General features: G+C 52.3%; 1 protein-coding gene across 1 annotated transcript in view; it reads left to right on the top strand.

The window, feature by feature from the left end:
- The window catches only part of SLC1A7 (solute carrier family 1 member 7), a 42,709-nt gene that overhangs the window by 29,030 nt on the left and 1,261 nt on the right, over positions 1-12,418 (top strand). The window contains exons 4-9 of the mRNA XM_055307142.1: positions 2,661-2,703; positions 4,854-5,076; positions 8,153-8,252; positions 8,928-9,161; positions 11,054-11,248; positions 11,993-12,127. Coding sequence (XP_055163117.1) covers positions 2,661-2,703; positions 4,854-5,076; positions 8,153-8,252; positions 8,928-9,161; positions 11,054-11,248; positions 11,993-12,127 — 930 coding nt within the window. The remainder of the gene's footprint in view (positions 1-2,660; positions 2,704-4,853; positions 5,077-8,152; positions 8,253-8,927; positions 9,162-11,053; positions 11,249-11,992; positions 12,128-12,418) is intronic.

The raw sequence follows: 12,418 nt of genomic DNA, 5'->3' as shown, positions 1-12,418 counted from the left end.
AATCACCTTGTAAATCCCTCACACCTCTGGGGTTGTGCCCAGGAGAGATTTTCAAACTATGAACCTCTGGCATCATCCTCTCTGGTCATGATTTCCTGGGGTCTGATGGACTGGTGCGTCCTGGCAGCATGTGCCTGGCGAGCCCCCACCGCTAACCCTGGCTGTGGTGTTTCGGGTCTGCTTGATGTCAAACGCTCTTGCAGACAGGTTCTATTCGGGTGGCAGGAATCTGCTTATAACTAGAGGGGGAAACGCCTCATTTGAGCTTATGAGATCCCAGTCCCTGATCCCTGACAGCTTCTTCTCTTTCTTGTGATAAAGCTGAAATGAATGGGAAGAGCCACGACCACTCTTTCCCAGTTTTCTGCCTTGGTGGCTCATTCTAAGCACTCTTCCTCCTGCCATTTGCTTAGACTGAACCTATACGTTAGCAACAGTGAAAAAAAATTATAGTTTACACTTTCCAACAGTGGCTGCTGGGGTATAAGGTTAAGAAATAACACACACCCACACTCTTGTATAGAATTCCAGGTATGTACGAGCTGAGTCTTAAAAGAGATATGCCAAGAACAAGAGTGAGTGGTAAGGCTGGTCCATGTGGCCTGTTTAAGAAAATACAAGCACATGAACAAAATATTTGTCAGTGTCTCTAAATTAGAAAAGATTCCTAGAAGTGGATCCTAAAGACAAAGTTGCAATGGTTTTAATGGTTTTAACTCCTCAATAAGAATTGCAAATTGCCTTACAGAAAAGTTGCTGCCATGAGGTGGGAGAGGGGCAGGGGAAAGGGGGGAGGTTGTCACCAAACATCCTCAGCATTGAGCATTGTCATCTAAAAATTCTTTACCAATTTGGTAGGTGAAAATGTCTAATTTATTGATGAAGATGAACATCTTTTAAAAAGCTTTTTTCCATTACTTACGTTCCTTCCTTTGCTAGGTGAATTGCCTGGCTATGACTTTTCAATCATTTTTCTATTTTGGTTCTAATGCTTTTGTGGTCCAATTATTTATGGAGCAAATATACACTGAGTCCCTGTTATGTGTCAGGCACCCTTCCAGTTGTTGGGGACACAGTAGTGAACAAAATAGAGATCTCTGCCTTCCAGGAAGCTGATGTTTTGGAGAGAAGAGACAGTGAAGGAGACAAAGATGACTTGTAAAAGCTCTTTATAGATTTAGGACAACAACACTCTGTCACATAGTTCCCCTTGTTTGTCATTTGCTTTATAATTTTATTTGTATTTGGAACTGTCTAAAGAACCTTTCAATTTGTTTAACTTCTTATTTTGGCATAATTTTAAGTTTACAGAAAAGTTGCAAACATCATAGAGAGAGTTCCCATATACCTTTCTCCTAGCTTCCCTGATGTTAGCAGCATACGTAACGATGGCACAGATGTCAAAACTAAGAAATTAAATTAGTACAACACTGTTAACTAAATTACAGACCTAGTTTGGATTTCACTGGTTTTTCCACTACTGTCTTTTTTTCTACCCCCAAATCTAACCCAGGATACTATGCTGCACTTAAGAAATTCTTAATTTCTACATAGTAAAATCTATTGATTTGTTTATTGCTCATTTTTTAGAGGATCCTTCCATATTCTAAGATTTGAAAAATATTAACCTATATTTTCTTCTAACTTTTTATGGTTTCATTTTTTATATTATTTATTTCTTTAATGGAATTTATTTTGATGCAAAGTATAAATAAGAATTTTTAAAAAAATAGTTGGTTTGGCTTCATTATAGTACTCTATAATGAATTCTTCCTTTGCTCACTGATCTGTGACACAGCTTTAATCAAAAATGAAATACTTAGGGGTGCCTGGCTGGCTCAGTCAGAAAAGCGTGGGACTCTTGATCTCAGGTCATGGGTTTGGGCCCCATGTTGGGTATAGAGATTACTAAAACAAGAAAATACATTTTATTTTTTTTTTAAATGAAGTACTTAGATGTACTAGGTTCTGTTTTTGGGCTACAGGTTCTGTTCTCTTGATTTTTCTGTTGACAGCTATGTCAATATTGCATTTTATTTTATTTATTTATTTTTCAATATTGCATTTTAAATTGTATCTTTATAGTTTATGTTCTTATCTGGTGGGATAAGACCCCTCCTCCCTTAGCTTTATGAAAATAATGTTAATAAGAATTATGATCTCATTTACGTGCCAGGTCATGTGTTGGGCATCCAGATAAGATAGGACCAACTGAGTTTTCAAGGAGGCCAGTGTGTGGGGAGGCAGACCCGTGAGCCCATGCCACACTGCAGCACACTGGAGCATAGGTGACTCCCAAGGGGACGGTCACAGAGTCGACCATCAATCAGAGAAAGTGTGGCCTCCAACTGACTGGAGTAGGAGTCAGAGAAGCAGGAAGGACCTTCTAGGCAGAAGGAACAGTGTGGACAAAGGCCTGGGTGCTGGAAAAGTATGCAGTATCTCTAGGGAACTGTATGCAACTAATGTTGGAGTGTTGAGTACTAAGGGTCAGGAGGTGGGGCGGGGAGTGGGTGGTGTTAGGAAGAGAGAAAGCCACGGAGGGAGGTGGGCTAGGTCATGGAAGGCCTTGACTGGCTGCCAGGGGAGGTGTTCAGATGACCCCACAGGCCCTCCTGTCCTGGGCTGGGGAATTCTTCAGTTACTGACTCTCTTCCCAGGAACATGTTCCCTGCCAACCTGGTGGAAGCCACATTCAAACAGGTGAGTGGGGTCCTGGGGCCAGGGGGGTGGGCCAGGCTGAGAAGTGTCAACTTTACCCAGCAAGTCTCCCTGCCTCCTGGAGAGGAGGAGAGTTGGGGAGACCTAGACCCTTACAGTCTCCCATGGCCACACCCCTGCCCAGGGTTCTAGCTTCTCAAGAAGAGAAGCGACAATGGAGCGAAGCCCCCCCTGCTCTAGGGGCAACACCCACGCTCACGGACACCACCTCACTGGGGGCTCAGGTAACCCTGCCCTCAGTGGACAGCCCCTGTCTCCAGTGAGGAAACCTAGACTCAAGGCTCAGGAGGACTAACGGATCTGCCCAAGATCATACTGCTAGTAAATGACGGCGCTGGTAGGAAAACCCAGGCCTGTCTGGCATCTAAGCCTGTTTTTCCTTTAAAATAACACTTTTTTCCCCATAATAAGAATAGCAATAATATTCAGGGTAAAATATTAGGAAAATGCTAGAAAATATGAAGCAGAGAATAAAAATCATCTCTTGTTCCAGGACCACACAACAGTGGTTGTAGTGGGTACACTTCTAATCTTTTTTCTTTGCCTAAGTATGTTTTGAAAAAATACTATTAGAATAGTAGTACATAGACAGTATATATCTTGCTTTTCTCCCCACTCCCATTATATCATGAGCATTTGCCCTGGTTATTAAGTGTTTTTTAAAAATACAATATTTGCGGTGATGTAAGAGCCCATGCTGCACGGGGAGAGAGGGGCTGTAATTTATTACCATCCCCTCCTTTCAGTGGGCCTCTAGGTTGTTTTCAGTTTTTCCTTTTTGGAAATTATGGTAAATATCCCTGTGTGCCAATTTTTGTCTGCCCTTCTAATAACTTCTAATTCTTTTCCCCGCATAAAATGTCGACTGGTTGGTTGACAATCCAGCAAGCACTTCCCGATCCCCTTGCTGGGCCCTGACTGGGACTGAGGACGCAAAGGAGGAGGTCGAGGGTTGGAGAGGAGGATCCAAAATAAGGAGCTGTGAAACTTTGAGCTAATCACTGTATCTTTCCTTACCACCTGGGCCTTTATCTATGAAATGAGCCAGATGGTGATGGGCCCCGAGGACTAGGCTAGAGAGTTCTGATTTTATTCCAGTAGTGATGGAGAACTATTGAAGGTGTGAGAGAAAAGACTGAATGTTGCTCTACTTCATACTTACCTGGAATGTCCTTTGCCTTTGGTGAACTCCTACCCACCCTTCAAGATCCAACTCAAATGTCCCTTTCTTTGTGAAGCCGTCTGACCCCCTGAGGCAAAGTAAATCCCTCCCTCCCCAAAGCTCTCAGAGCAGATTCACGTCTGGTTCATCTTTGTGTCTCTGGCATCCACCAGAGCATGTTCAATGTTGGAACAGTGATGACAGTGGTAGTGGCATGGTAACAGTGGTAATGGCCACATCAGGCATGCCACACACCTGGTGCTGTTGTAAACATTTCATGTATGTTGTCTCCTTTAATCTAATGAGCTAGATACTATTGTTACCCCATTTTACAGATGAAGAAACTGAAGCACAAAAACTTGAGGTCCCATATATCTCCTGAATGGTTACCCCACTCCACTGCACACCCCAAAGGCTTACCTTATTGACACCATGGTGTTGGGAGGATAGAAGACTCCCTTGTTTGGGCTCCTAGTGTCCGAGAAATGAGAGGGAAAGACCCAGGGACACCCTGGGGCAGAGAAGGGAAGGGAGACAGTGTGAATACTCAGTTCCTCCCAGCTGGGTCCTCTTCTCCTCAAGAAGGCTTGGGGCAAGTTGAACTTTTCAAAGAGAAGGTCCAAGGTTCCACCAGTGGCAGGCAGGGCTGGCTGGGGAAATGGATGCTTGGAAGGGATAGATGGGTGAATGGAAAAATCATCTGGGTAGAAGAGGAGATGGGTAGAGGGGAACCCAGTGATGCAGAGAAGGAAGAAGAGGGAAGAAGGGTTGGAGAGGCCCATGGCTGGGTAGTGTGTCCATAGATGAAGAAATCTCAATTTTCTTTTTTCTTTCTGGTAAACACTATTGTCAATCAAGTAGTTCTTGACCACATACAAATACGCCTCCAGGATGTTATTATTGTTGTTGTTGATGATATTAAGAACAACATTTGGCCCTGACTCCTTCCTGGTTGGGTGTTACCCACTAGTACCGCACCAAGACCACCCCCATCATCAAATCCCCCAAGATGGCGTCGGAGGAGGCCGCTCCCCGGCAGATCCTCATCTATGGGGTCCAGGAAGAGAACGGCTCTCGTGTTCAGAACTTCGCCCTGGACCTGACACCACCACCTGAGATTGTTTACAAGTCAGAGCCTGACACCATCGATGGCATGAACGTGCTGGGCATCGTCATCTTCTCTGCCACCATGGGTACGTGCTGCCCTGCCCACCCTGGCAGGGGCCTGGAACCAGTCCCTCTCTGCATCTGTCCTTCTCTACAACCCTGTGTCCACTAACATGAATAACCTGGAGTCTCTCATGTTCCAGGTTTCTTTCCTATCCAGGGGAGTGGCTCAAGTCCCCCCTCCACGGCCAAGGGGTGTCTCCAGCCCTGCCCCAGCTGGCGCCCATGTTGTTCACTCTGAATTCTCCATCCCTGGATGCTCATTTGCCTCCAGGGGCCCCTTGCCCTTCTCCCAGCAGTCTGTTCCATTTCACTGAGGTCTGGGGGTACTGGGGCAGGGTGGGGGGGTACAGTAAAGAACAGGAAAAATCTAAGACTCATCAGTCAGCACCATCTGTCTCCCTCAACCTCCCACAGGGGCTTCTCACCGGCCATTCTCTCCTCAGGCATGTCTGTGTCATTTCTCCACCCACAGTTGGCCTCCCTGACCTCACCCTCCCTTTTACTACTTTTCTCGAGGTGCTGAGACCCCCAACCATAGGCTAGTACCATGAAGCTGGTAAAGCTTAACTTGCAAAGACCCTTTTATACCTTTTTACAAAAAGAGAAAAAGGAAGTGAGAGAGAGAGAGAGAGAATTCTTTTTCTTAAAGAGGGCCCCAAACTATGTAAGTTTCAGATCCCACAAAAGCTTCAGATGCCTCTGCCAGCAGTGCCCCCTCCACCATCACCGACACACCCACAAAACCCTTCTCCTACTTGGGGACAAGCCATCCAGAACATTCCAGCTCATCAGTCCCCCTGTCTTTCTAGACCATGCCAGAGGTCACTGTGAGTTTTATTCTAAAATTGGCATCAACCTCTTCGTCTCCACCCTAGGCCAAGGGCCTGGAAGGACCTCTTATGCCTCCCTGACTTCACAAGGTTTTCCCACCATCCTCCTGGTTGCTGACTCAGGAAATCCGGGCGTTGTTTTCTGCCTCGGCCTCTGCCCCAGCCTGCATCCAAATCTGTCAGGTCTACCCCAGAAACCTCTCTCGGAGCCCGCATTTCCCTCTGCCCTCCGCCACCACCGCAGGGCCACCATCATCTCTTGCCTGGTTTCTGCAAGAGCCTCCTGAAGAGCCCCTGTCATTTGCGTCCCCCTCAGCCGCTCACAAAGTCTGCCCAGGGCCTCGGGGCTCTCCAGTGCACTTGGAAGGGGCCCGAGCACTGTATGCGGCCTGCAGAGCTCTGCATGATCTGGCCCAGCCTGCCCCGCAAGCTCCTCTGCTCCTGCTCTCTTCACCCAGCCACACTGCCTTTTGGTTTCTGGAAGGTGCCTCCCCAAAGTCCTTCCCCACAGCCTGGCTGCTCCTGACCCTTCCTCTCCCCTGCACCTTTCCCATCCTCGCCAGGGGACAGAGGTCTATCTACATAAGCATCTCATCCTCAGCAAAGTCTTCCCGGCCGGCTGCCCAGACAGGTCAGGTGCCCCATGTTCCTTCTTAAACATTTGACCCTCCTGCAGTTAACGATTTGTTTCTGGGTCTAAGTTGCACAGAAGCAGGTGTAAGCTCCATGCAGGCAGAGACAGGAAGAGACCCTTGGACTCAGTTCACTAAGTGCTTACTGAACGTGTGCAACTGTCCATGTCGGCATAGATGTGTCCAAACAGGTCTGTAGGTCTGTACGTGTGTCCAAATCAGCGTGTGCCTGCATGTGCCTCAGTGGATGCCCGCATCTGAGTGTGAGCGAGCACACTTGCCCAGCTGCTCTAAATGGGGCTTTCTCTGGTCCCTTCCACGTAGCCTCCTCTCTCATCTCCTCCCTAGTGTTGAACGTAGCTGATGCTAAGGCCTCGTTGGCCTTGACTATTGCAGGAGGCCTACAGCCACACCCTGAGGTGCCTCCTGGGAAACTAAGTGGAGACTGCTTCAGGCAGGACTAGCTCGAGAGGGGTTGGCACTGATAGGGGACTGGGGGATCCGAGCTCAGCAGGGCTTCCACAGGCCAGGTGGATGGGGCTAGGCTATGTTACCTCCAGCGTGGGCCTCTCCAACCCACACCAGCAGGGCTCCTGTGCCATCCTGTCACCATGTGGTAGCTATTCTGTGGATGGTGTGGGTCTGGGGTTTCCTGGAACAGGGAAAGAGCCTCTCTCTGGAGTCTCATAAGCCAGGGTTCAAATCCCTACCCTCTTCTTCCTGGCTGAGTCAGGTGATGAGTCCCCGAAGCACCCTGCCAGGAAGCTTTCCAAGGGCAGCCACAGAGTGGGGACAGCTGTCACTCATCACTGTTTCAGAAGTGGCCTAAGGGCACTCACTTGCATACAGCTCACCATGGACACAAATGAACCCCCCACATAGGAGAATGACAGAGGCTCTAGGAAAGCCTTTATTATTCATTCCTTTTTTCTTTCATTGATTAGGTGCTTATCATTGAGCACCTACAACATGCCAGCTAAGGAGATACCTTTGTAGCCCTCTCGGAGCTAACCTCTGGGAGGAAATGTAAAGAACAACAGACAACTGGAAAATAATAGTTATAAGTTGTAATAAGTGATATAAAGGGATCAGAAATAGATGAGACAGAGAAGAACAAAAGGGGAGTGTGCCAAGGGGAGGGGCGATGGGTCTCCAGGCCGTGTGGGCAGCTGGGCAGCCAGTGTTTCAGGCACCAGTACCTACATGGGCAAAGGCCCTGAGGCAGCAAAAAGCTTAATATCTTCTGGGAAGGTAAAGAAGGCCAGTGATGCTAGAGTGTAGTGAGGAGGTGAAAAGCTGGGCCAGAGGGAGGTGGAGGTGTAGAGGGTCAGGTCACTGGGAACCTGAAGCAGTGGGGAACTGGGCTATGGTCTGAGTGCCCGGGAAGCCAGTGAGGGGTGTTCGGCAGGGAGCATTTTCATGGATTGGACAGAAGGAGATGACAGCCCTTGTGGGGCGGTGGAAGCCAAGGAGGAGGCAAGGGGAGGGTGTAAGCACAGGCGCATCGAAACTGCTGGGAAGGCAGCCAAGGCCCAAGGTCTCCAGTGCACATGGCTCTGTCCCCATTTGGCCACCAGTGTGTGCTGGCACGTGCTGATTTGTGGCATCCATGACATTCTTGTGTCCCTGCCCCGCAGGCATCATGCTGGGCCGCATGGGTGACAGTGGAACCCCTCTAGTCAGCTTTTGCCAGTGCCTCAACGAGTCGGTCATGAAGATTGTGGCAGTGGCTGTGTGGTAAGCGTCACTGGAGCCAGGAGTGTCCTCCTCTACCCTCATCCTGCACACCCTTTCAGCCCTGCCCTGGCTCCGTTTGCTCCCCTTGAGTGAGCAGAAAGCTGCACAGAGGCTCAGCCCTGCCCTGGGGCCTCCAGAGCTGCACATTTTCCCCTGGATCCAGCCCCCTCACCTCCCCAGCCCTGACTTAGCCTCGTTCCAGCCCTGGGCCCGCTGTTTCCCTGCCAGGTCAGGCCCCTGGGAGGAAAGTTATGAGCTAAGCATAGCTCTGCTTGCCCGGCCCAGGTCCCCTATCACATGGAGTCTCATCAGCTCAGCGTTTGGAAAAGGCAAACACTGGATTGGGAACCAGCTGCCACGCTTGGTTTGGAGCTCAGGCCTTAGGAATCTTAGGAATCACATGTAGTGTGTGGCCCTGCTGGGGCAATAGAAAGGCTGGCTAAGGGCAGGACATTCTTCCCAGGCCTGGACAGGCAAGCACAGGGACCAGAGGTTGCACAGGGCTGGGCTGGTTGAGGGTCATGTTATTAACGATGCCATGTGTTGGGCACCTTGGTACAGTCCCCCCGGGAGCGCAGGAAGGCTCGGGGGGCATGAGGCCAGGCAGCAATGCAGTGCCTGGGACACTTGCCTGCCTGGCACTGAGCTAACTGCTGGTCCCCATACTGCCCTCAGGTACTTCCCCTTTGGCATTGTGTTCCTCATTGCCGGCAAGATCCTGGAGATGGATGACCCCACAGCTGTCAGAAAAAAGCTGGGCTTCTACGCAGTCACCGTGGTGTGTGGGCTGGTGGTCCACGGCCTCTTCATCCTGCCCCTGCTCTACTTCTTCATTACCAAAAAGAACCCCATTGTCTTCATCCGTGGTGTCCTCCAGGCCCTGCTCATTGCATTGGCCACCTCCTCCAGGTAGCCCTGGGTGATGGACAGGGTGGGGTGATGGTGGTGGCTGAATTTTGTTCACCGGTCCAGTCATCATGCGTCCACAGCCGTAGAACCATGGCAGGTGTCAGTAGGGCCCACTGCACAAACCTGGGCGTAGCTATAGTAATGAGACCTATTTCTGAAATGGTCTAAATGGCAGAAAGATCTCGTTGCATCTTAAAGCCTCCCCTCCCCTATTGCCAGCATCCTTAAGGGGCACTCAGTCCACATGGGGGTGGCTTCTGTATACCTGGGGTCAGGACAGCTGACCAAGGATAAATCTGCAATTGATTGCTGTCACCTTTCACCACCACATGGTGATCTGTTGGAGTCAGGCCCAGCATTGGTCAGGGACTTGGTCTGATAAAGGCCACAGGCACATCCTGGCTGGATGCCCTGTCTCGACTTTGGCAGCTTTACTAGCCAGTGGGGATTTGAATCACGGTTCCCTCACCTACTGGCTGTGTGACTATGGGCAAGTCACTAGACCTCCCTGCGCATCAGTTTCCTCATACACAGATTGGAGATCATGGTGGCCTCAGCCTCAGAGGGTTGCCATGGGAACGAGTGGAGATGACCCTCTAAGGGCAGGAAGGCCGTCTGGGCTGGATGAGGCGGCACCCGGTCTCCAGGACCCCAGCCCACTGCGGAGCCCAGGGGAGCCCAGGGGGTTGGAGTCATGCAGGCCTGACCGTCTATCAAGGGGAAGAAAGTGCTCTTTACTCTGTGAAGAAAGGATGGCTCTCCCCTTAGCAAGTGCTCAAGCTCCACATGGAAGAAGTCACCTGAGCTCAGGCCCATGTCTGTCTGGAGCCAAAGCCTGGCTCATCCTCCAGCCCTTACTGCCTTCTCTTCTTTGGGCCTCACCTTCCTGATCTGTCAAATGGGAATGAGGGCCATCACCGAGCTCCTTCCTCACAGCCCCACAGCCCCACCCCTCATAGCCGAAGCACCTCAGGAAGGACTGAGGGGGAGCAGAACCCCAGGGAAGCAAATCCCCAGATGCCTCATCCTGGAACCTCCACGAGGGCAGGGCCAGGACATGGACAGGACAGACAGTCCCAAGTGGCTGCTGGCCCCCTCGCCGCAGGCCAGCCCCGCCAGAGCCAGCAGCGTGGCAGGAACCACAGCCTGGGGGCCCAGCACACGGGGGCTCATTGGAGGCTCTGAAAGTGGGCCCGGGCCCCCAGGCTCTGGCCTGTGGGAAAGGAGAGGCACTGCGGCCACAGCAACCTGAGCCAGAGTCTCAGCACTGACGCCAAGAGCTCTGGTAGCAAACCGAGTAACAGGAGCGGCTCCCGCTGCCTGCGTGCTCGCCACCGCCAGACACTGTGCGAGGCGCTTCCTCGTTGAACCACCTCTGCAGTCAAGGTATTGTGTGGGGCCAGGAACCTGAGGCACACAGGGACTGCCAGAGTCCCTTGGCTAGTGGGACGCTGGAATCGAAATCCAGCAAGTCGGCCCCAGCGTCCTGAGGTTAGCACTTCGCTGAAGCTGGGCACAGCCTGTGACTGGGTCAGGCCCTCGTCCCCTCGGGCTTCGGGTTCTCCATCTGTCAAACAGACTCAAACCACTGCCCCTCGCGGGAAGGAGAAGTGTGTAAAGCACAACGCCCGGCACATAGCAGGCGCTCTGTGGGTGGTGGCGTCCCCCTCCCCAACCGTGTGCTTGGTGGGGTGTCTCAGGCCTTGGCCTGGGCGGGTCTGGATGGGCCTCTGAGAACACACTGCCCGAGGACGGCACTTGAGACCATTTCGAAGCTCCTTCAGCCCGTTCTCCCCCGTGGTGGCTAGGCCGCCCGGGGAGGGGGCCGGCTTCCTGCTCCAGGAGGCCCCCAGCAGCGGGTGGGAGGCAGACACTGGCCCCTCTGCCCGCAGCTCAGCCACGCTGCCCATCACCTTCAAGTGCCTACTGGAAAACAACCACATCGACCGGCGCATTGCCCGCTTTGTGCTGCCCGTGGGCGCCACCATCAACATGGACGGCACAGCTCTCTACGAGGCGGTGGCCGCCATCTTCATCGCCCAGGTCAACAACTACGAGCTGGACTTTGGCCAGATCATCACCATCAGGTACACACCCGACACCCCACACCCAGAGTAGATTGGCTGGGAGGGAAGGAGGGCACTGGAAGCGCCTTTGGGGTTCTTGAGACCCAGATCTAAGGGGGTTTCTGAGGTGCTGAGGAGGCAAGGGGCTTGTTCCAGGCCACACGGCAAGTCAGTGGCACAGCTGGGACTCGACCTAGTGTCTACCTCGGGGCTCCTTCCCCAGCGGCACCCTGCAGAGGGGGAGCTCCGAGCAGGCCAGCAAGGGCCGCAGGCAGGCACACGCAGAGCAGAGGCGGGGCGGGGGGGGGATGACGAGGGACGAAGGCGGGTGGCCAGTGTGGCTAGAGCGGAGGGAAGGGTGCTGGAGTGAGGGGCAGAGGCCGTGGGAAGGCCTTGCATGCCAGCTGGAGGAAGAAGTCAGGCCTTAGGAGCCAGGCCCCAGAGAGGAGCTGGGCAGGCTGAGGGGTGGATGACCTGAACCTCTGGTTGGCTTCCGGGAACCCTATGGAGGCAGAGGCTCCAGGCACAGTCTTTCCCACAAACTCTCAGGAGGTTCTGCTAAGGCCAGGGACAGAGACCATGGGGCCAGAGGACCTTGAGCAGAGGCCTGCCCCCCCACCACCATGAGAACTTTCCCAACAACCCCTGCCCCATAGGGCTGTCCCCAGAGGCCCCGGCAATCTGGCTTCCTTCTTGGAACCCGGACCCCAACAGTGAGGCCTGCCCCTCCTGCTCCTCCTCTTCCTCTCCCTGCCCCTCTTGCAGCATCACGGCCACTGCAGCCAGCATCGGGGCAGCTGGCATCCCCCAGGCTGGGCTCGTCACCATGGTTATCGTGCTTACCTCCGTGGGACTTCCCACTGACGACATCACCCTCATCATCGCTGTCGACTGGGCTCTGTGAGTGGGGTTCGCCCCCCCACCTGCCCTACCCCTCAGGCAGCAGGCTGTGGGGGTGGCTGGGGGTCCCTGCCTTCCTCATGGACACCAGCCTGGCTGCATAATGTGTGGGGCCCAGTGTTCAAAAATGAAAATGTGCCTACCTTTGTTCAAAAATTATAAAGAACTTCAGGAAGGTGAGAGCAGAGCCTTAGACCAAGCCCAGGCCCTTCTACGGTTGGGCAGAGTCACGTGCCCATGAAGCCAGCTGTGCATCAAACCTGTTTTGGCCTTGCCAGGGTGGGGGGTGGT

Source organism: Nyctereutes procyonoides, unplaced genomic scaffold (assembly GCF_905146905.1).
Source record: "Nyctereutes procyonoides isolate TBG_1078 unplaced genomic scaffold, NYPRO_anot_genome, whole genome shotgun sequence".
Classification (NCBI taxonomy): domain Eukaryota; kingdom Metazoa; phylum Chordata; class Mammalia; order Carnivora; family Canidae; genus Nyctereutes; species Nyctereutes procyonoides.
The sequence above is the reverse complement of the archived record's forward strand: the minus strand, read 5'-3'. Positions and strand labels throughout refer to the sequence as shown.